The 25,895-nt window shown below is 31.9% G+C and overlaps 1 protein-coding gene across 1 annotated transcript; it reads right to left on the reverse strand.

The window, feature by feature from the left end:
* Positions 1 to 200: 200 nt before the first annotated feature.
* Positions 201 to 25,594, reverse strand: LOC143064762 (sodium/potassium/calcium exchanger 5-like). The gene is made up of 9 exons (XM_076237839.1): positions 25,007 to 25,594; positions 14,371 to 14,556; positions 9,681 to 9,764; positions 8,500 to 8,603; positions 7,599 to 7,699; positions 5,967 to 6,259; positions 4,932 to 5,147; positions 4,228 to 4,329; positions 201 to 1,893 (listed from the first exon to the last, which is right to left on the reverse strand). The coding sequence occupies exons 1-9, from the start codon at positions 25,158 to 25,160 to the stop codon at positions 1,568 to 1,570; spliced, it is 1,566 nt and encodes a 521-aa protein (XP_076093954.1). The 5' UTR covers positions 25,161 to 25,594; the 3' UTR covers positions 201 to 1,567.
* Between the last annotated feature and the right edge of the window lie 301 nt (positions 25,595 to 25,895).

Consider the following 25,895-nt stretch of genomic DNA (forward strand, 5'->3'; position numbering starts at 1 on the left):
TATTGCGACATTATGCCCGAGTCGTCATCTGATGCATGCATTGCGAGAGATGCTAAACTACTTGTCGTTTTACATTTACAACCAAATAGACATTGCTCTGTTGTATTCTAAAGGTTTATCACTCAAAACATGCCAACTAAAACAAAATAAACATTGAACTTCGATGTCGAAACCAATGAAGGGAGAAAAAGGTGCACCAAAATGATTAATCTTTTATTGTTATATTCTTTTGTTTAATTGTTACATTACTATAAATAAGTATGCACTTGTAGAGAATTCTCTTCACGGCTATGTTTTTTTTTCTAATCGTCTAATTGTGAACCACGAGGGGAATAATGAACTTAACATTATGTTAAAGCAACAATATAACTCCAATCAATTCTTGTGTTATATTTTTGTAAATGTTGTGATTGGTAAAAACAAAAATATTCGTTGACACTAGAAATTCAGGCAGTGACGTAAATTTATTTTCATTTTGGGGTACAAATAATAAAATTCATCTTATTCCTACATAGGTTGGGAAACGTTGAATTTTGAGATAAATACTAGTACAAGTATAAATTGCATTTGTCCTCGGTTCGAAAAATATGTTGCATTTGTTCGAATCGTTCTATTGTTATGCATCTGACAACCAAACGATCCGTTATTTTAATCAACCTCGTAACAAGAAAAGAAAACTAAAACTTTCAGTACTTCAGGCATATGCAGCGTGGTTACGTTTATCGTCACACGAAATCACATGTAATTGATCAATTTTGTTCTTACATACGTTATTAATTAACAGGACATTCCAGATTTTTATCAAGACTATATCATAATTCAATAATTCATTTGTGACGATGAATTAACAATTTATTTCCGGTGTCATATTGCAGGGTATTTCATTTCATTCCTCATTGTGACATAAAATGGCATGTTAAATACTGCCATTTGCTTTGTATTTCAATGTATGTATGATAAATCTATTATCGCAGTTTTTGTTGAAATATCTGAACTTTCTTTTATCTGATATTAAGAATTTTCAAAAGAGTCTTCTTAGCTTCCATCGTAGGACATTCGGATTAAATCATATAGCAAGGTCTTCAAACTCAGCGTTTAACATTTGGTAGCATTGAATTTCCTCTTATTTTCGTCATTTGCTTTGTATTTCAATGTATGTATAATAAATCTATAATCGCATTTTTGTTAAAACATCTGAACTTTCATTTATATGATATCAAGCATTTTCAAAAGAAACTTCTTAGCTTCAATCGTAGGACATTCAGATGAGTTCATTTAACAGGGTCTTCAATATCAACGTTTAACATTTAGTAGCATTGAATTTGCTCTTTAAAAATATTTTCGCATTTGCGGGACGTTTAGTTTAAATTTCTTCTTTTACTCCGTCAACAAAACATTTCGCAGATATATCAATAACATATCATAACATATGAAACATGTTCTTTTAATTTTTGGCAATAAACGTGAGAGACCAAATTAATTACATCTTACTTTATCATATACAAATATCGTTTCATATTAACTGCAAATGTTTATACAAGAGTGCTTATAAACGTGATGTTCAACATTATCTTGGACAGATCTCTGCCACAAAATTTCCAAATACGTTCAGTTCATATAAAACAGAGAATGTTATCACAATTACATAGGCAGATAAACAAACGATCCCAAAAGGTTTACTTAACGTCCATTTGGTGAAGAACATGGCCAGCAATAAAAACACGACTGTTGATAATAGAGTTATAGATGAGTAGATTAGTCCTTCACTGCTTATTTTGACGTAGTCACCGTGATTGACTGCCGCTGTCTCAATCAGCCAAGGAAGACCAAGGCAAACCAATATATCAAACACATTACTTCCGATAGAGTTTGCAACTGCCATATCACCAAATCCTATAAAAAAAAACCAAAAACTGCAATTAAGAGATAAAGAGCAATTGCTTTAAAATAAGGCCCCAGTGGTTACCAGATGCTGAAATCTCAAAAATTCAATAGAATAAAAAGAAAAATCAACATAAAAAGAAAAATTATAAAAATACTGAACTCCGAGGATAATTCAACGAAACGTTTTTAATCAAATGGCATATGTTTTTATTTTATTTTTTATTTTTTTGTCAACAAACAAATACCAAGGGAATCACATGAACTTCAAAGGAGCGATTCAAATGTGTACTCATCTCCTGCCACGCATACATGACACGCCTTGCAAATCCACAATCAGTCAAAACGCCTAAATCAGGTATATAACATAAATTACATATTAAACGACTATTCTGAGATCTAAGAATGTGCCCCCAGTACACGGGTGCTCCATCCGCACTATCCTTTTCTATGTTTACTGAACCGTGAAAATAGGATAAAATCTCTAATTAAAATTAGAAAGATCATATAATAGGGAATATGTTTACTAAGTTTCAAGTCGATTGGACTTCAACTTCATCAAAAACTACCTCGACCAAAAACTTTAACCTGAAGCTGGACGAACGGACGGACGAACGAAGTGACGGACGCACAGATCAGAAAACATAATGCCCATAAATGGGGCATGAAACCAATTCGTTATGGTGATTGCTAAACTTGTGTAGTGTCAATTTCAGTCGTGTATTCTCATAACTCTGTTTGGAGATGTTTTATCTATGGCATGAGCATATATGTAAACGCCATACAATGGGAAGAGAGTATTGTTATTGCTAAAATTGAGGTCGACATTTGGATAGTTGAAATCATCACATTTGTCATATATATTTTGTAATAGTTGTGCAATAAGATCAAACTAATTTATTTATTTTCATTCTTTTAACATTTAAAATTGCACATATCATATCATGACAGATATAGTAACCTATAGACCTTTTGGGAGATAAACCAGAATTGACATCAATATCATTCTTATATTACGTCAACAGGAAACTGGTAGAAGTGGGCAAACTTGTGTCGTCACCAAACACCCCAGATCTGTATATAAGCCTGGTATCCTTGATGAGTTTCTATAACGTTTTACATATTTCATTTGAAATAGGAAGTACGTTTATAATCTGAAACCAGTGATCATAATATCAGATTTTAAAGGCCCAGATAAGTCGACGATGTATAGTCAAGCGTTTAGAAAATGTGAATGCAGGGGCGGATCCAGTCATTTTAAAAAGGGGGCGGGGGGTTCCCAACCCAGAGTAAATGGGGGTTCCAGCTATATGCTCCCATTCAAATGCATTGATCGGCAAAAAAGGGGGTTCCAACCCCCGGAACCCCCCTCCCCCCCTGGATCCGCCAATGGAATGCCAATAAAACTAAAATAAATTTCTTGAAGATAAAAATAGTTTAGCCTACACTTGTACTTTGTAAACCCCAATCAAAGCGATGGTTTTCAAGTACATGAACTAACTATGGCCTGTTCTACCTTATCTGCGCTGAGTTCATTACAGTAAACGCTTACATTTAGGTGTTGACATGGATATCAAAGATATGGTCAGTTATACACCGCTGAAACGATATCACTGCTGATGGACGTTTCTTCCCAAGGGAGTTCACCCGCCCAGTAGTCAGCACTTCGGTGTTGAAAAGAATATCAATTTTATGGTAGTTTTTATAAATTAACTGTTTGCACCAGTATGAATTATTCGAAATACTAAGAATTTTCTTATCCGAGGCATCCATAACCTTAGCTGTATTTGGCACACCTATTTGGAATTTTGGGTCCTCAATGCTCTTCAACTATTTACTTGTTTGACTTTCTTATTATTTTGACATAAGCCTCACTGATGAGTCTAATGTAGACTAAACTAGCGTATTGCGTATCAAATAATACCCCTGGTACCTTTGATAACTATTTACGCCACTGGGTCGATACCACTGCTAGTGGACATTTCGTATCCAATGGTATCACCAGCCAAGTAGTCAGCACTTCGGTGTTGACACAAATATTAATTATATTATATACTTGTTCGACTTTCTATTTTGATCTGATCGTTACTGATTAGTCTTATGGAGGCAAAACGCGCGTCAGGCGTTTGATAACTAATTACCATGAAAATTCAACCAGGGTTACTTTTTTTTTTGGGGGGGGGGGGGGTTCATGCAATTCCTTCAGATTATTTTACTTGATAATCAGCTTGATATTAGAGCAGTTTTAGCTTTTTCATATCTCTGTTTTTAAATATTTACAAGCCCAACCCACCATTCATACAAAGAACGGCTACTAGTAAATCGATTTCTTCAATTTCAGCTTACCGTCTCTTGATACAAACAAGCTGGCCAAACAGTCGGGGACACTTGTTCCTGCCGCTAAGATTGTTAACCCCATAACGGTATCTGCAATGCCTAAGGAATCTCCTATAAATAATAATAACATAGTGAAATAATGAAGCATATGAGAGGACTAGAAAAAAACCTTCCTTTTCTCCCATTACACCATCAGTAACTAGGACATCACACATTATGGTATGATATCGTAAATAACAAATGTACCTGCAATTTTTATAGCTTGTATGCATCACGTGTTTCACAATCTCACATATTGATACAAATGTATTAAGGTTTTTATGTTTCTTTTGACACATATCTTATTTTGCGTTTTTTTTTTTCTTCCTGGTGGTCACTATAACATGAACTCAATGAAGTCCTTTGGCGTTATTTTTTCTTAAAAATATTAAGCAAACTTAGCTGTGCGGAGGTAATAGAATATCGTGTGATCGGTCTTGTGAGCGTTACCATAGGTACAATTCTTTTCATATTTCTTTTATGAAATTTACATTAAAGGTCTATTATACCAGCCTTTAAGAAAGGAACTCAATGATCGGCGTAGCTTAGCTATTTAAAGGAGTAATGCTCCTTGGAAATGAATTGTTAGCACTATCATGCCTGCATTACTTTTAGAATGTGTTTTCGTGTAAAATATTAATTTTGTTGATTATCTAATACATTTTCAAGATTACCTGCTATTGTAATCATCCAAACCATTACATATGAGAAACCTGCAATCCACACTACTGACATGATAAAAGTCAGAGGGTACATCTTCCTCCATCGCCCTGGTAGCCTGCAGTCTGGTATACTTATATATAATATTGCCTTTACGGGTAGCATGGTTACCCAGAGGATACGAGCAGGGAAAGATATCGGTATCAGCCATGGTGATTCATATTCTTTACCTTCAAGAATTTCACAATTTATTATAAAATGAGAAAAAAAACAGATGTAGTGTGAATGTTAACAGAACTAAATTTCATTAATATGTGTTGTGTTTTCTTGTTTACATCAAATATAGTGTTACTGACTAAAACAGCAACATTATCACAAGGCCGTTGTAGACAAAGTTGATAAAATTTGGTTGGATACTTATCAATTATATGTAAGGGGTCAGGAAACACCTCTTGTTGGGATGATGTTTAGAAAATAAAAGCTAATGATTACACTTAAACGTGAATCACGATTCTTTTTTTCTTGCTTGAACTGATTCATATTGTGTCATGTCAGGATATTCTAAAATTGTCTACGGTATGGGGTTTTACTAAGTTGTTCAGTTTGTATAAATTTATAGCATTTGGACGTTAATAGATAGTTGACACCCCATCTCCTTATTTGATTTGATATATCTATATCATGAGATCAATATAGTCCAGTGTAACATGCATAAGTATTTATTATCGTAATATCATGTGATACGTTCAACTCTTTCGCTGAAAGAACGATTATTTATTTTGTCTAGATTTTTTTACAACATCAAAAAGGACATTGTTTTAGTTACAATATGTCAAAAATTAATCGCGAGAAGGTAAAGATTTTTAAGACACTGTTACACTGCAAAATAAACAGTGTAATTCAAAAATGTAGTAGAATATTAAACCGTATAGTGGGTTATTTTCGCGGATAGACCAAAATCACAAAAATAAATTCCGCTAATTTAAAAATGTACATGCAAAGGTTTTGATAAAAGTTTAATAAAAAAAAAAATAACCGCCAAGACTTACTATCTTTATGTCCTTCGTGGGGAACACTCTCGTGTGTTCCTGTAAAGGATGTTTCTACCTCATCGTTTTTGCCGTCTTCCACATCTTTGACGGAATCTTTAGAAGTATTATACACACCATTGCCTATCTTTTGTGAACCTGTCAAGGACTGAGTTTCATTTTGTGATGGAGGATCTTCTGGAATATGTCGGAGTTTTCGATAAAGTCTTTCAAAATACTCTTCGAGATCTTTATTCCAGTACATTATAAGAATGTAGCCAAGATACAATAAAAACATAATCAAGGCTTCATACCTGTAAATTAAAGATTGAGAGACGTTCAATTATGAGTTGTGCGTGTCTTTTAGTAAGACTTTCATTTCTATGTAAACTTTGATTAAGTGGTAGTGTGAAAACCTTCTAATCATTCATAAGAAATACTTTCTACATTATCGCTTTATATGTCGCAGGCAAATTACTTTGTCACTTCGGAAAAGTTCCACAAGCATGTATTGTAAAAGTTAACAAATATTGTAAATCTTGTCTTTTTTTCCATTTAAAAAAAATATTGAAAAAACTGATTCCATAGCTATTATTTAGTTGTCTTTTTTTTTCAAAAACTCTTTCTATAGATACGCTTTTATTTCCATGTCAATAAAAAAAAACGTAAAATGATCGACTAACTGATTGCCAAATTTGGCAGTTAAATTTGTGTCAGCAAAATTAATAACAGTCGCCAAAAATCAAAAAAAAGGGATCTCGCAGCGCAAAAGGTGGTAAAATGTGATAACCTTAGGGTTCAATTTATATTTATCAGTCTTAAATTATGTGGCTCAAAAGAAGATATTTTCAGTTCATGGTGGTGTCTGTAACATTTTAGAATGGTTGACTTCTACTAGACTTCTTTATACCCTTAGTATGATATCGTCCTTGGTATGATATCTTACACAAAATCCAAGATCAGGAATATCACATCAACTATGAAATTCAAACTCCATATGCGGGTGCTGATGGAATAATTTTACATAGAAACGATAAGTTCAAAATTAAAAGTGAAATAATCTGTATTGTCGTTAAAAAAACGACCTCCATTGCCAATATGTTGATGTATGTCAAAACATGAAGCAGACATAACTGTATCTGTTGTATTTTTAATTTCAAATCAATGATATTTATACGAACGACATAAACACCAGTTTTGAATTATTAGTGAGAGAGCATCATCTATAAAGCGGAATGCTAGCTTCCAAATTAATTCTTCCAAAAGAAGTTCCTGTATGTGTTTTCTATGAATAAATGAATATGTTGATAACAAGAGGGGTACAGTTGGCGTTCAAATCTTAGAGTGTTACCGATAATTGTAAATCCAGAAAAGCGCTTCGGACGCATGACAAGTATGACGTGCTGTTTTATTTTTTCGTATAGTTTTGTAAGACAGAAGTAATAAAACAGATATATATTTTACCAGTATATTTACGGTTTCGATACATCTAATTGGCATGGTTTTGATAAGTAACATTCAATGATACATGAATATATACTTTCTGCGTACTTAATCATTTTTCAGTTCATTTTTGTAAGTAAATATTAGATTTTCCAAAAAAACTTAATATTGATATGTTTGAAAATTTAACCTTTAATTAAATAAACTTACCAGTGCACTTTGCCATTTTGTATGACAATCACTAGAGTAGCTACAGCAAGGATATAATATACACAGTCTCTTAACATTGGCCACCATGTTAGATTAACTACCTTCAAATATACCAAATTATGAGATTTGTGCAATCTACAGTTCAATCTACAGTTTGAATTCCAGATTTATAAAAGTAGTATCGAATTGCTGTGTATGTACGAACGCTTAACTCAACCAAAAGCTTGAACTTTATTCGACTTAATAGTTTTTTTTATTGATGGTCTTGAAGGAAAGAAATCAAAATATGTTTTGACTAGCCGTGGTGTAGTGGTTAGTGCATCGGACTCCTAACACAATGGTTCCTGGTTCGATTCCCGTCAGGGATGAAAATTTCAGGGACTGAAATTTCGGCTCTCCATTGACACCATTTGCGAGTATGGTCTTGAAGAAACGATGATAGTCTGTCAGTAGGGGACAATAAAAGGCTGACCCTTGTTAAGAGAGAGCCATATCTCTTTCACGTTAAATACACCCTTGTAGATTTCGAGAAAGCAGGCTAATGCCGCTACAAGGCAGCACCAGCAAAGTGGAAAGGGATTAAAATAAGTTGCAAAACTCGTTTCCCAATCCACTTTAACTAAATATATTTGAACTAAACTTAAAATATTAAAAAAAAATCTCAAAACATGGTAGGATTTTTTATTTTTCTTTCATCTAAAAGAGCGTTGGTAACGTAATATTGATATATCCGATTGTCAGGAACTGTCGTTAGACTATTTGAAAAATGGCAAAAAGCTTTGTCATCTGAGTCTTTATAAAATGATGTAGAGGCCTATCATTTAACTTCCGGATAATATGAGCTCCGTATCTAAACAATACTTTTATGGTAAAAAGCATTTCAATCTATCGATGAACTTACCATTCCAGAGAATAAAGCACAAACTCCAACAATGAACAGAATGTTAAAGACTGCCGATCCAACAATTGTACCTACTCCTACGTCGCTCTTTGAAATAAATACCCCTACAAGGAATAAGCTATATTATTGGACATCAGTTTAAGCTCAAACATTCCGGTTATTCTCACTTCATTTCTTGACTTAACTCTCAAAAATATAAAAAATAAAAAGATAAACGACCAACATCATTTTCTACTTAGTATAAATTATTACAAGTCGTTTCAGGTTTATATAATTATTTGTTTTTTTTTGTTTTTTTTAATTTCTTATTTGTAAGCAAGTTTGACCTGATCTAAAATTTAAAAAAAACAATCTCTAATCTATTTCACTGAATAAAGCATTATTGAATAAATACTGGAAAAGAGTCCTTGAAACGATCTTTCAATTTGTGTCCTGCATTACCAGTCCAAATATTTCACTTCAAAATGAAAAGATGTTGGTAAAAAATAATCAGAGGGCCACCGACTTCATATTTGTTATTGTTGTTGTTGATTTAACAATTATATATATGTTGTCGCAGACACAACTGTCGAAAGAATGTCCTGTGAATGTTTTTACAGCGTGACACCTTTTCGCTTGATAGTATTTTTAAACATTTGGTGTAATTTGAATTAAGAACTCAACAATGATGGTTGTAACTATTAAAAAAAAATCTAAGTAGGTGACTCTATAGTCATTATTTATCTTTAAAACAGACATTTTGTTACCAACCTTTTTGTATGTAAAAATAAATTATATCTATTTAGGAAAATCCCATATCATTACAGAACAAAACCTTAAACTATTTATTTCAGTTAGAATACCACGTTTCCAAGTTAAGCCAGAGTTTCGGTGCCTCCATTGTATCCGATATCATCACAATGTCATAGAGGGGTTCGTGTTGTTCAGTCTTCAGTTTCCTATGTAGTGTTTTGTGTACTGGTCTTCTATACGTTTTTCAGATTAGTTAGTTTTTTGCCATGATGCGTTAGTTTCTCGTCAATTTATGAGTTTGAAGGTCCCATATTCATCGTCCAACTTTTTTTGTATGGTATATCAAATCAAACAAAACAGAGCATCGGTTACTTTCTTACCTGAATCTTAAAATTGTGCGTAAGTTTAAGGTAGTAAACCTGATTTTGAATTATGATTAATCATATTACCTATCAGCGCTGTGAAAAATTCTGGTGCGGAACTTCCTGCGGCCATAAAAGTGGCACCAGCCACATCCTCTTTCAGTTTTAATTCTAAAAATGGATAATAAATTATTTAATAATTTGATATGTAATAAATTAAAGGAAACAGTAGTGTATTGTTTATTTCGAGTTAAATATACTCAGCAGAATATCTTTGTGTTTATGAATATAAATCTTGTTTGTACTCGACTCAAAAAAGGATGTATTCATGTTATTTGATTCATACAAAAACAATGAGTCGGAAGTACATGATAATTATAGATTTTCGCTTGAGCTGGTACAGCGAAAGTGAGAAAAGCAATCGAGTTGAGATGACCAATGATAATCTGTTTATCGCTATTTTACCTATGACGACGTTGTCAATTTCATGTCAATTTCGTTAGCAACGCCACGTGGTCTCCTTAGTTTCTAGCGATAATTTTTCCATCTCAAGCGAGAAGCATGATATGAAAATTATCAAAAAAAAAAGATCAAAAGAAAAATGCACAAAATAGCGATAATCTGATATAATACATATCCTGTATCGATATTGGCCCATCATTTCATGCAAACCATATATCATGTATCATATGTCATAACATATATCAGAACCAAACAGAGGACGTATTCCAGTTATGGCTTGAAAATATATACAAGGTTGAATGGTTCTTATAAAAAAAGAAATTCCAAAAATATATCCTATATGTGCATAGTGCATTAATCGACTTTGGTAAGACTACCAATGACATTGAATGTGTTAACATTAAATATACAGATGACTGCATTAGTGAAACTTACTTCATATAAGAACAGGAGATGTATATTATTGGGCTTGTATAGTCAGACGAAACGTTCGAGCATAACCAAGTGGTTGCAAAAGCCCTTAAAGATATCAGGTTTATAATTTAAAACATTAAGCGCGCGTTAAATCTACACAAAACACGTACAGTTTGAACAGTGGTATACTACTGTTGCCTTCATTCATATAAAAATAAATTGTCCAATCACGGAAAGAGAATTGAAACCTATAAATTCCAAAAGTTGTGCTAAATCTACTCAACATAAAAGTTTCGAATGATTTTTCAATTTCCACAAAATGATCACCTTAATGATATGTCATGTCAACAGAGGAGTCGGTATATCTACGTGGAAATATATCCTTAAGCAGATCGAGATATTGACCCGGTGAATTTAGAAAAAAAAGAGTTTAGTTTGAATACGCAAAACGCTCATTTTCTACATTATTAAGAATTGTTTATGTAGGTAAATTTGAAATAAAAGAAAAGAAAATCAATAAACATGGAAATCTGAAACCATTTCGTTTTTTTTTTTTTTCTACTGATAGTCGTAAGATAAACTTTGGTTTAATAATTATTTTTACATTAATTATAACATAAACGGTACCAATGTGTCTGCACCAGATGCGCATTTCGAAAATTACTGTTAAAATAATGTACATCATTTATTTAGGTATTTACCATACAATTATGCAAATAATAAAGTAAGGACTAGGTTTACATTTCTTTCATTATAACTAATGAACTATGTTCAAAGAAATGTCATAAGATTGATACTCATCACAATAACAATCGTTTGTAGGAAAATAATATCACCGAAATCAATGATGATGTTCTTTATTTTAACAAGTCAAAAGTAATTTTATAATATTTTTTTCAAGATTATTTGTGTTTTTGTGTTCTCTACAAAATGTATTGCAATATTACCATTTTTATCTGCATGTTTTGTGTATGTATATTAAATGGTTATCTCGATTTTTATATCTTTGGTAAATAACATTGGTTTATTTACTTTAATAATGAAGTAAATCAACATAATCCTAGATATTCGACGTATTTTCTACCCTTGTATATATTACATGTATCTATATCAAATATGTGTGCCTTTAAGATTACAATTCTATATTTATTATTATTATTACTTTAATAAACAAAATGTTTATCAGCAAGATTTGGTCATGTGTCATATCTTTCGAAGAAATACAAAAACAGCATAAAAGTTCGTCAATATATTCCTTGATCGACTTTGGTCAAACTTTTCTGTCCTTTTTAGTTTATAAAAAATATAACCGATGGAATTGCAAGTATGTTGGCTTGGAAGAGGCATGATCTGTCGAAATGCGCATCTGGTACAGAAAAATTGGTACCGTTAATGTTATTCACCTTGTATATTATAAAATGTGTGGTAAAAGATATAGGGTGTGCTGCGAACACGTTACCTTACGTTATATCTTCTTGGTACATACTGAACGATTTGACAGAAAAAAGGAAAATCACAAAAAAATGGAGAATAGGTACTTTTACTAAGTACGCTTATAACAGAAGCATGCATTTGATGTTCAGAAGTTGATGTGGCTCATAACTGTTTTTCGTTTCTTTTTTTTTATATAGATTAGACCGTTGGTTTTCCCATTTGAATGCTTTTACACTTGTCACTTTTGGGGCCCTTTGTAGCTTGCTGTTCGGTGTGAGCCAAGGATCCGTGTCAAAGACCGCACTTTGACTTATAATGGTAAACTGTTATAAATTATGACTTGGATGGCGAGTTATCTCATTAGCACTCATAACACATCTTCTTATCTCTATAATCTACAAATTAAATCATTTTACTATCTAAGACTTCTATGTTATTGTACAGTTTGACATTACTGTCATTAGTATGCGCTTTACAATACAATGTAGGTCTATTATATAGTTTAAACACATTTTATTTGCTGAATTAAAGCAAAATGGATTAGACACAAGTAAATCATACTTATGAAGTCTTCTCCATAATACAATATAAAGTTACAATAATAGTATAATATAATGGACATGCATATAAAACAAACAGTTTATACAATATAATACTAGCTTTCATAGGTGAACAAAGAGGAGACAAAGTAAAAAAGGAAAAAGAAAGTTTGAAAAATCGTATACTTCTGTGACGATGACTTGTGGATTGATGGCAACGATGACGTCCTGTGTCAGCAATAATAACGCTCTATCAAGGCATAAGAAATCTGTTTGACCTTTTTATGTAATTCTGAACATGTTTGAATATTTGAATATTTTGTTCGTTCGAAAGTTCCAAGTGTCCGCAAATTAATAGTTTTGTATCTAAAACAAAGTTTTCAGATAGCCAGTTAAGGTTATCGAATAAGTTTTTCCTACATAATGTGTATTTTGGGCAAACGAAAAAGTAATGGTAGACATCCTCAATATCGGACCCACAATGACAAGAGGGATCATTTATAATGTTAGCTCTAAATAGGTCATTGTTTAAGGATGAAGCGGAACATCGCAATTGCGTTAAGATAATATTTAATTTCCTTGGGCCGTACAAATAAAACGTTTCAATTTTACATACTAGACTATCGTTTTTTAATTCTTTCTTAAATTTAGAAATAGAGTCGACACTGCGAATTTTTGGATCAAGTTTATTCCATTCACGTATAGTAGAGGGAATAAACGATTCAGTAGTAAGGGAAAGTCTACAAAATGGAACAATAATATCTTGACCATTTCGCAACGGGTAGTTGGTTGTACTTTGTACACAAGGAGGTACAAGATTACATAGATATTCTGGTGCATGCTTTTGGTTCATGTTATAAAACATCTGTAATTTTCTTCTTCTTCTTCTTTCAAAAAGAGATTCCCAGCCAACCTCAGAATATAAAGTTTCAGTTTTTGTAAATATTGGTAGACCTGTTACTATTCTTGCGGCCTCCAATTGTAAATTTTCTAATTTATTTGAGTAGCCTTTTCCACAATTATCCCACACTTCCGTGGCATATTCGAAAATGGGTCTAATAAAAACTAAGTATAGTTTTTCTAAATTATTTCGAGATAATCGATATTTAAGTTTACGTAAAACATTTAAGTGTTTCTTTACACTTGTAATTATACTTTCAATATGATTGTTCCATTTTGCGTCACTACTGAAATTAACTCCCAGGTGCTTATGAGATGTACTTAAAGATATATTTTTACCATTTAAGGAAAAGCTGAGGTCTGGAGTCTCAATATTTGAAAAAATCATAATTTCGGTTTTATCTGGGTTGAATGACATAAGCCATTTAGAAGACCAAACATCCAGCTCTTTCAAGTCGCGATCAATAACAGATCTAATCTGTTCTCCATCGTTACCAGAATAGTTGAATGATGTGTCGTCAGCAAATAGCCGACACAGTGAAGTAAGCTTATCAGCAATATCATTAATATATAAGACAAAGAGAAGAGGGCCCAGAACTGATCCCTGGGGGACACCAGCTGAGACATTACAGAAGGAAGAAGACGAGTTATTTAATACTACTCTCTGTTTTCTGTCGTGTAGATAATCCTGAAACCAATTCAATACGTTTCCGTCAACACCATAAGCTTTCATTTTATATATAAGACCCCTATGCCAAACTTTGTCAAAAGCTTTAGAGAAGTCACAGAATACAAAACAATTTATATCTTTTTTTTCCAAAGAGTTTAATATGCAATTATATATTTCTAAGAGTTGATGAACAGTTGAATTTTTAGGGAGGAATCCTGATTGATACTCATAAATTAATTATATAACAACGTCATAGATAACGTGGTTAAACAAGTGAAGTCGGGATTAAATTAAATTATCTGTATTTTCCTATCTTATATTCAAATTTAGAAAAATAATTATGTAGATGAAAACTCACCATCACAAATTACTTCTAGGGAGGCAACAAAATAGTCGTCACAAACAATTGCCAGTGCACCAAATAAATACAAGGCAATAAAAATGTGGAGAAATACTCCGCCATCTTGTGTCTGTTCTAATGTGAAGAAATTGCCAGGAAAATTGTCCACAGATCTTGGGATGCAATCTGTAGTGTTATCATCGTCTGTAAAAGATAATTTGAAAGTAATAGTACATTTATCCTCCAACTTCGACAAAAATAGCTAAAAATAAGAAGGTGTGATATGATTGCCAATAAGACACGCATCGACAAGAGACAGACGAGGATGGGTTCTTGTAAACAGTTACACTCCACCTTGTGGATTTCAACAATGATCAGATGTCTCATTTTCACCCTACGAGTTATTTTTGAACAATCGCTTTTTCAGATTCTAACTATATCTTGTCAAATCTGTTGCCATTTACTACATTCCTAATATTTTATATCAAAGAATATATGTTTACAACATGACACATACTAAACTACAGAGAAAAATATATAAAATACATGATTAGAAAACAAGCGACATTAAGTAACGATATAAGTTCTGTTTGCCCATGCCAGTGGTTGATCCAGAGGGTGGCGTAGAGGGCGTACGCCCCCTTTGCTTGGACTTTTTTTTGTAAAATGATTTTAAAATCAGACTATACTTCGTGAACTTTGCCATTTCCGAATATTTAATTTTTATGCAACAATTCTTTACTAATAAAAAGATATTTTTCGCTGATATTTACTAAGTATGTCAAAGTCATGTTATTTGCTATGGTGGAGTTGACCAGTGCGTCAAAAAAACGTCACTCGGTTATTTTGAAATTCAAATTACAGTACCACATTGCTTAGGCTTGGGATGACAACCATGATACTTTTGTAAGCAACACAGGATTGAGCAAGAACGAAGTGACTTCTATTTCATAATTCAACCAAAAAGAAAGTAAAACTCTATTACACTCTCATGAAGAAAAAAAATCCACAGCAATATTTTTTACCTACTAAAACATGTTTAACCCCAAACGCCCCAGCCTGGTTTAAATAACATGATAGCTGAATAATGATCCCCAGTCAGTATAAGCTCTAGATAGATTTAAAGTCTAAAGTAAGAACCATTTGATTTGAGGACGCAGTCTAAGGTATTTGAGAGAAAAAAAATCTGACTCTGATTTTTGCATTAAATAAAAATTATGGCCGTATCTGGATTGAAAACAATAATCATGTCCACTTTTTTGCTATTAGAAACGATAATTTCCAACAAAATTATTTAGCATTAAATGATAAATAAAAAACGGGACGTATTTTTTTTAGGCCGGGGTTTGCATGTCTGACGGGAATGTCTGTTTCGCCGAACTGATATATTGAATACTAACTGAATACTGCTGAGTGTAACCTTGATGTCTCCATTTGTCGACTGTCATTCATAAATTCGTTGTCATTTCAGACTCATTCGTAGCCTTTGGTTGATTTGGAACCCCTCAACTCCCTTAATTTTGTTGGGTGAAACATATCAACCAAACATTTGGATAAAAATTGCTTGTTTGATTTTTTAAACTCGTGTCGATCGTATTGTAAATTTCATGGAACAGCCCGGCGTATTTCTTGTTAACTGACAAATCCCACATCAAATATATCAGTACATAGCTTTAGATCCATACTAACATTTTATGATAGACAATCAATAGGGAGAATACAGCATACAAACATGTTCAACCCTGATACTAACACAGCAACTATAGAATATACATGCCCCGCGTCAGGAGCCGTTTAAAAAGTGAATTTTACACTTATTATATGTTTTTTAGCCAAAAAAAGGGTCCCAAAATTTAATAAAAAATCCCCCCCCCCCTTTTCAAAATTCCTTGATCCGCCCCTCCATGCATTGTTGATGTAATTACACAATGTCTTTATTGTTGAAACGGATGTTTATGATTTAAATAAAAACTTTAGATAAGTAGTATTTGGGCCAAGAACAATAAGATTTTGAAAAAATAGTATAAATTGATAGATTGACTGGGCATACCAATAAAAAGAATTATATATTTTCAATGCACTACATATTACAACATTTTAATCTTTAGTGTATCATTACGCAATAAAGTTAAAAAGTGTGAAATGTTTCAATAATATAAATAATCATCAAACCTAATTATTTACCTTATAGATTCAATGATAACATACATACAAAATGACCTAGTATTCCAAATAAAAGACAGTTGGACACAGTTTTGCTAGCTTTCATAATTTTGAGACAAAAATAATTATGAATTATCTCAACCTTTTTTCCTCGATTAAAACCTAATATTTAAGAATCATACATCAGAACAGATGCTACCAAGCTGTCAAATAGTTCAAGGTTAATTTTTTTTTCGACAATCACAGATCGTTATTTGGAGTTTAACAACGACGAAAAAGTTCGTGAAATCTGTATTGTTATAAGTTCCTGGGTATGTTACTACTTCCCATTAAAAGATATTAGTATACCTATACATATGCAAAAGAATTAACAATTTGTAGCTTTGTTTTCTTAGAAAAAAATGGACATTTACTGATTGCCATCAATTTCCGGTCAAATACAACCAATTTCGTAAAATATTTACAATATCACATGAATGTACATTCAATGCTCATGATTTTTTTTTTTTTATTTTAATATTGGGATAATTTTTTTATTATTAATCAATCTTTAACTTTTTTTGCATACATTCTATCAATCTTAGTATTTCACGATAAAGCAACACTTGCTTATGCGAAATAAAGAATAGTCTTAACTTATTTTATTTTTTTTTCTCAAAACAGAATTATTACTGTAAATAAAGACTCATCAATATGAGAAATATGTAGATTTTAAAGAAATATTTAAAAATAATTTTTTTTTTTTTTCATATAAAATATACGTTATGTAATTTAGTATATTCTAAAAAAAAACTCTACACTTTTATTCCCATATTTTTTTAATATATATGAATTTATTTCGATTTAGATAACATGAAGGTAAAATAATCAAAAGAATAAACTATGTGTGTGGGTTGTAAAGGAAATTAGTGCCTTTTTACGTCAGTCCCAAGTCAGCAGCCTCGATCTGGCCTATGTTAGTCTTGTATGATTTTTAATTTTAGTTTCTTGTGTATAATTCGGAGTTGAGTATGACGTCCATTATCACTGAACTGGTATACATACTTGTTAAGGGGCCAGCTGAAGGACGCCTCCGTGCGCGGGAGTTTCTCGCTGCATTGAAGACCCATTGATGGCTATCTAACCCCGCCGCATTTTTGCGCCTGTCCCAAGTCAGGAGCCTCTGGCCTTTGTTAGTATTGTATCATTTTAACTTTTAGTTTCTTGTGTACAATTTGGAGTTTAGTATGGTGTTCATTATCACTGAACCAGTATATATTTGTTTAGGGGCCAGCTGAAGGACGCCTTCGGGTGCGAGAATTTCTCGTTGCATAGAAGACCTGTTGGTGACCTTCTGCTGTTGTCTGCTCTATGGTCGGGTTGTTGTCTCTTTTGCACATTCCCCATTTCCATTCTCAATTTTATTCGACTGTTGTCTGCTCTATGGTCGGGTTGTTGTCTCTTTGACACATTCCCCATTTCCTTTTTCAATTTTATTAAAGACTGTTTTAAGATAAATCAAATCTCAATAGCCTAAAAATTGAAACCATTCGGGCATTTCCGGAAATTTTAACATTTTCTTCCAGTAAGGATTTTTTTGATAATCATTACAATGTCTCATATAGTTTTGAACAGACAACTAAAACAAAAAGCAACAAACAATAACTACGGAGCCCCTTAAGTGTCAAAGATGAAATTAAAATATTTGTGCGCGCGACTTTAAATCTTGTGCGAAAAACTTTAAATCTTGTGCGCACAACTTTAAATCTTGTGCACACAACTTTAAATCTTGAGCGCACAATTTTTTTTAACCTGTGCGCACAACTTTTTTAATCTTGTGCGCACAACTTTTGTAGACTTGTGCGCACAACGTTTTGAAACTTGTGCGCACAACTTTTTTTACTTGTTCGCACAACTTTTTAATCTTGTGCGCACAACTTTTATTCTTGTGCACACAACTTTTATAATCTTGTGCACACAACTTTAAAAACTTGTGCACATAACTTTTTTAAACTTGTTTGCACAACTTTTAAACTTGTGCGCACAACTTTAAATCTTGTGTGCACAACTTTTAAACTTGTGCGCACAACTTTAAATCTTGTGTGCACAACTTTAAATCTTGTGCGCACAACTTTTGTAGACTTGTGCACACAAATTATTAAAACTTGTGCGCACAACTTTTTTTTACTTGTTCGCACAACTTTTTTAATCTTGTGCGCACAACTTTAAAACTTGTGCGCACAACTTTAAATCTTGTGCGCACAACTTTTATTCTTGTGCACACAACTTTTGTAATCTTGTGCGCACAACTTTAAAAACTTGTGCGCATAACTTTTTTAAACTTGTTTGCACAATTTTTTAAAACATCTTTAAATTTGATGCAATGTTTATAGTAGACTTGAACGTGCGACTGTTTAAACTGTCCACAAAACTATAAGTCATATATGTCTATAAACTTGCTTTCATTTGCTAATTAATCAAGCAAGGATGGACCTGACTTTTACGTGTATTATTTTGTGAATAAATCATAAGGAAAAAAATATACTGCATTGTCTTGCATTGTAGCTAATTCGAATAGTTAAGCTGTTATCAGAAGGACCATATGAGCTAGTGTCATCAATAAGCCCCAGTCATGTTTTGATAATCAATGCCCAGTGATCTTTGGGTACCAGCATTTATGAGGACAAAACTTAGAAATGTGATCAATATACAAACGCTTTAAAAATATTCTCTAGAAATTAGAATTAACAATGATAATGCAGTCATATCTTAAATGAAGCACATGTAAAATACATAGGTCTTGCACAAGGTCATGTTTCTCTCATTGGCAACCATACCCCATCTTCTTTATATCTAATTGGAGAAAATATGGATCTATCCGATACTAAGTCGATGTTTGCCTGCTTTTATTTTATCGTTGAAAATATCTAGATCTGGTAAACATCGAGTGCACAACAAACACAACTTCATATTTAGAAGAAATGTGTATTAGGGAATTATAACGACAATGTAACATGATAAAATATTTAGTTGTTGTGCGCATGTGTTTTATACTTGATGGTATGTTTATATGTTTGTAACAAAGTTGATCCTTATCGCCCCTTCTCCTCTACACAGATGTAGATATATCGAGTCCTTGTTTAGGGGGTGGGATGCAAATAATCATGTAATAACTCATTGTTGTGCTTGGGTAATCCCATATAAATGAAATTTTATATTGGGTAGTCATTAAACCATTTCCTTCAGTAATGAAATCATATACCAATGAAATAACGCAACTGAATAATTATTAAAAACGACACATTGTGATCAGTAAATAAGCCTCAAAACGCTCTGGTAATCATGCAATCAAAAACCCTAACATATATATAGTTTTAAAAAGTTGTGCGCACAAGTTCAAAAAAGTTGTGCGCACAAGATTTAAAGTTGTGCGCACAAGTTTAAAAAAGTTGTGCGCACAAGATTTAAAGTTGTGCGCAAAAGATTTAAAGTTGTGCGCACAAGATTAAAAGTTGTGCGCACAAGATTTAAAGTTGTGCGCACAAGATTAAAAGTTGTTCGCAAAGTTTAAAATTTGTGCGCACAAGATTTAAAGTCGCGCGTACAAATATTTTAAATTTCATCTTTGGCACTTAAGGGGCTCCGTAAATACCAGAGGGACAGTCAATCTCATAGATTGAAAATAAACTGCTCAATAAAACTTAATGTGAACTAATGTGCTCTGGATTTTTCTGCTCCACTACTGGTGTTCCTGTCGTTTTGCTTACTCGACTAAAAAAAATGTGACTAAGGTATTGGAAATGATAAATCTACATCACTAGATAAGTTGAAAAATTCTACTTCATATGATGAGAATGAGGGAAATACTAAAGTGCTTTAATTTTGCGACTTCAATTTTTTTTTACTGTTATGACAATCATTAGTGAATATTTTAAAATTCTAAATATTATATAGTTATAGTTATGCATAAGATTGATTAATAATAAACATCATCTGGTATCCCTGTAATTGAAATCGACAAAAACAACTAATTTAAATTAAATTATTTAGAAAAAAATTCTTCGAACGTTTTAACATTACCAGAATTTAATTTCCGCGATATACATGAAATTGTATTATATTCGTCAATTTGAATTTGAAATTTAAAAGTATAATCAATTCTTTAAAATTAAATCTTTCGGATGTTCATAAGGCACTAGTCAGTCGTGTATTAAACGAGTGACTGGTGAAAAATAATGTTATTCCAATTCTTGAACCAATGCATACAAACATCATAAACTTAGTCTTCTGTGCACGATTTTATCATTTTTTTCCCATAAATTTCGTATAATCGTCAATTTGTTTTTCAATCGGTCAGTGTTGTTGCGAAAATATGGCAGGTAATTAAAGTTCGTGTTTTGAAGCCGAAGTTTAACGATTGTCACCTGTTTGTCAACAAACAACAAAAAAACATGGATATTGAGCACGTGTTTAACATGTACGATCAGATAATAGTTTATTTTAAGGACATCCATGCGTATTGCGATCACCGGATTTTTACGAGATGGGTCACATTGAGGTCAATTTGCATACGGAAAATATGTCGGGGAAGCAATTAAAATAAAGTAAACTTCTACTAGATATGAACAAATTAAAGAATTTTCGTTAGAAAAAAAGTATATGCTCATAAGTTTTATAATGAAAACTATCCATTGAGTTATAAAAAACATATGCATTATTTCTTTTTAATTTGAGGTTTTAAATGACTTTAATAATATTAATATTTTTAAATTTCGTCCTTCGTGTATATTTTTCCAAAATGCCTTAATTTTCTTGCTTTTTTGTGCAATTTGAATAAACAACTGACCAAGCAATACTTTGTGGTTATTATCTTTAATAAAAATATAGGTGGAGATAAACTGTAAACAGCAATAATGTACAGCAAAGTAAGATCTGCAAATAATTAATATAACTAAATTGGTCAATTGCCTCCCAAAGGAGTTTTTGCTTTTTATAGTAAAATTTTTACATCTTTTTTGTATTTTTTGTCAGTTTTTACAAAAATCTTCTCTACAAAATACAGGGCCATATTTGTCCACAATCATCATTGGGGTATCTAATTTACAAAATATGTCCGACATGGCTAAACATAGAACATAGTGGTAAAGTGCAGTTTGTGGCTTATATATATATTGTAGCTAAAGAATTTCGAGCAAATCTTATAATGGGTAAAATGTTTAACAGGTTACGATCTATCTGGCCCAAGACCACAATTAATGATCCCGCTTTTCGTATATAGTTTCCTTTAATTATAGTATATTTTTTCTTTATTTTTTTTTTCTTTCCATTTCTCATACATTTCTTAGTTTTTATTGGGTGAAAATAAAAGACGAGAGCTGAAATAAACTTTTGGATGTTTAATTTTAACTGATTTTGATATGGAAAGAGTGTTAGGCCAGGTGCTAAAAGGTAATATTGACACTTTTCGGAACATCTCTTGACTTGCCTATAGGGGTATAGATGTGTATTGGCCAAAATTGTATGATGCATCTTTACATATATATTTTTGGACTTGTACTATATACATTACGCACACCATAAAATAGACAAAAAACAGGAATTTTAATGCATCAAAACGTTATAAAGAACTGATAGAGAAAATAGTTGTGGTCACGGGCCGTCCTGAAATTGTCGACACAGACAATCCGTTGTTGGGTTGTTACCCCATTAAGGGTAATTTTAAGGAAATTTTGAAGTTTTTGGTTATTATCTTCAATATCATTATAGATTTAGATAATCTTTAAAACGCAATAACGTATAGTAAAGTATGATTTACAAGTAAGTCAAGAAAAACAAGGGGTTATTGCCCTTTATGAGTTATACAAATTGTCCATTTAAGTCGAAGTGTTAGACGATTCTCTGTCAGAGTTATTTACCGCTTTTTTTCATTTTTGTCTATTATCTTGCAAACTATTATAGATACAGAGAAAATTTGAAATGCAGGTTAAAAATCTCCTTAGAGCCTCTAGTCTAATTGAACTTGGAGTTTGGTATTTCAAGATATTACTACTATTACAAGACAACTTACAATAGCTTGAGAAGATCTTTGAACATTTCATTTCACTTTTATTATGTTTGGGGTTGTTTTTTTTTTTTTTTTTTTGTATGCTAAAGTTTAGGTTTTAAAAAAAAATCATTTATTTAAAAAGCAAGCTTTAAGCTTTTTAATTAAAAACGTGTTTCCATTTGCACCGGCAAAAAATCTTAGACTGTATAAACAAAATTTCCACAGATTGCCGGAAAAAGAGTTTATCAGTATTTTTAATTCTTTGATGTTTATATTTACAGACCGTGTTATAAAGCATTGGTTCAATGCACATATTCTGCCCTTTGAGAACAAAAACCTTACACTAATGACGAATAAACGATTCAAGGGACACGCTTCACAGACGGCAACCAAACATCACAGAAAGCAAAAAATATATAAAAGATGATGCAAAACTTTTAGTAATTTTGTAAAATTAAACATGCGTAGGTCAGTTATTTATTTTTTTTTCGAACAAATTATGTCAAGTTTAAATGAGTAACAATCAAATGCTGAAGCCAGTAAAAAGATGTTTTTATATAACCATGCAAATTGACGAATACATTATCTTTACTAAAAACGTGAAATATTAAAATGTAAAAAAAAATAATAACTCTTTTTACCAAAACGTTCCAACAAAAAAAAGTTTATATGAAAAGAGTCTAAAAACTTTCATATTTCAAAATTACCGTCCAGTCTTTATCCATCTTCCTATTTCACTTTTTTTCTTCTTTCCTAAACCCATATCTACGCATGTAATATATATCATTGCATTATTATATTTTTTTACCACGAAATATTTATCTGGTTTAAACATTCCTACAATAACATGTAACGTCTTTGACGTTTTGGATATAACAGTAATATTACTTGTTCAAATATCATTTTAAATGTTCATACCTGACCTCTTCCCTCGTTGACAATTATCAAACATACAGTTTTTGCACAATTTTTTTTTTTTATATTAGTACCATAAAAACTGTATTCAGACCTGATTGAATTCGATTTTTAGTTTGATTTTATTTCATTGTTTGACAGACAGTAATCACAGAATAAGATTTTTCATGTGTTTTTTTTCTGTATTAATTGCTTCAGGTTATACACTTCAATATGCCATTTTGCGGTTTTTGAGGTTAATATAACAATTAATATTCAATAAAATATCATTTATGAACAGTATTATGTAGTGCATGGGAAGTTTACTTGATAAAAGTTTTCGGGAAATCCAGAATGCGTTAGTACATTCTACGCAAAAACAGAATAGATTTGATTTTATAACTACAGTTTGATGAATTTGTATTCACATACATTTAAATCGACGTTGTCAATGCTTACATTAGATTACATGAAATTAAACTCATTATGGGTCGACTGATCTATGTTAATAATGTTTGTCTGTATGTTTCAGAGAATCTAAGTACGTAAGATTGGTCTTCTTAAATATTATTATCCATTTAAAACTACTTCAATGAAATATTTCAAACTGAAATTAAAAAAATTCTATGAACCCAACAATATTTTCTGTAAGAACAGAACGAAGCCTACTATTCGTGAAAAAAAAACAGAGAAAAAAATATAACATTCAACGACAGACAAGCGTAAAATGTTAAGCTTTGTTTTGTATTTTTTTGATTTGATTTGATTTGATTATTTTCTACCTCAAACGCATTAACCATCCTATACAATCAAAAATGACGTTGAGGAAACAGCAACTACCAAGTCCTATCAAACATTTTAAACAATGTAAAAGCCGTTAATTCAAGTTTAGGTCAGATTGCAGGCGAACTATTCAAAATAACATAAAAAGGGAAAAGTATTCCACATCTCTCTCCACAAAATACCGAAAATCTTTAGGCCAAATAAGATCAGCAACAAAAGAGGTCGAAAGGTACCAAAGGGACATTCAAACTCATAAATCGAAATTAAACTAATCTAACGTCATGCTAAAATAGAAAAAGACAAACAGAAAAACAATAGTTCACAGAAAAAATAAAGACTAAGCAATAAAAACCCCTACACAAACTGGGGTGATCTCAAGTCCTCCGGAAGGGTAAGCAGACCCTGCTCCAAATGTGGCATCCGTCGTGATGCTCATTTTAGTACAGAAATGCAATAAGTCTAATTCGGTATGTCAAATTCACGAAAAGGGAACAGGATTGTAGCTACAACGCAAAGAACATATCCGCTATTATCTATGAAACGGATATTCCATAACAGTCAACCAATTCGTGATGGTTGGTTTAATAGATATCTTATAGACTTTGTGTTGCAAAATTAAATCCATCTTATAAAAACATAATATATACAACTTCTTATATCTAAATATGGTAGGTATAAAACCGATTGATTGTTGTGTAAAAAATGTCCAAAAGACTGGCCATCACTAATCTTGTCTGTTCGGGTACTTGTGTCTATACTAAATATATCATATACAACATCTATAGTTACCTTCAGATAAATCCCTCTTATGCCGTTGATGTGTGTGATGTTGACTACCACTAGCCCTATAAACAAGGGTGCCCAAAACAACAAGTGTATAGAGAATCACTAAAATCCCAAGTTTTAAATAACGTCCGTTTCTTTTACAGTGATATCTTTTCATTTTCCGTTTCTTCACAAATCATATAATTACTATAAGAATTATCCTCCATATAAATATAGAATGTTATCTGATACACATTGTACCCGGTTGATAATAGAAACATCTCAGTGCAAGATCATGTGTTATAACAATTTTATCATCGTTTTATATAATTAATTCACTGACATAAAGGTTTGCATGCTATAACAATAATTGAAAACGACGCACAAGTTGGAAAAATATAGCACGACAGGTTGCTACTATTGTAATGGAGGCGTTTATAGGATAGTTGCACATCTATCTAATAATATAGATACATAGTAATAACTCTCATTTAATATACCGCACAAGAAACGTTCATGTTAATTTAGAAAATGTATTTACAAATATGAAAATGGTAGTTATTCGTCGTAAACTAAACCAATTCCCCCATTGAGCCTCAATGATATGAATATCTTCACTTTGATTATTTTCATATTTATAAAAAATGAACTAAAGTATTCAATCACATTGAAGACAACAAAAGATATTAATTTATTTGATAAAAAGATCTTTATATATTTTATTATTACCCAATAGACAAAGAAAACCTTGTCACATTAACATAAAATCAATAAAGAACGACCTGGTTAACCAAAACACAGTAATCAACAAGATAACAACAGCTATTTATACCTTACACGGATGGAGGATGATTAAAAGTGGCTATTCTACTGCCAAATTCCTTATACGGTAGAAAAGGCAGGTTTATTTATA

The sequence above is a fragment of the Mytilus galloprovincialis genome, chromosome 2, assembly GCF_965363235.1.
Source record: "Mytilus galloprovincialis chromosome 2, xbMytGall1.hap1.1, whole genome shotgun sequence".
NCBI classification, from domain to species: domain Eukaryota; kingdom Metazoa; phylum Mollusca; class Bivalvia; order Mytilida; family Mytilidae; genus Mytilus; species Mytilus galloprovincialis.

Coding starts and splice junctions, on each gene's coding strand:
- LOC143064762 (XM_076237839.1), bottom strand. CDS start 25,160: ATGAAAAGATATCACTGTAAAAGAAACGGACGTTATTTAAAACTTGGG. Junction 7,700..8,499: donor GTGCTTTATTCTCTGGAATG/GTAAGTTCATCG, acceptor GTATATTTGAAG/GTAGTTAATCTAACATGGTG. Junction 6,260..7,598: donor CAAAATGGCAAAGTGCACTG/GTAAGTTTATTT, acceptor TTTAATTTACAG/GTATGAAGCCTTGATTATGT.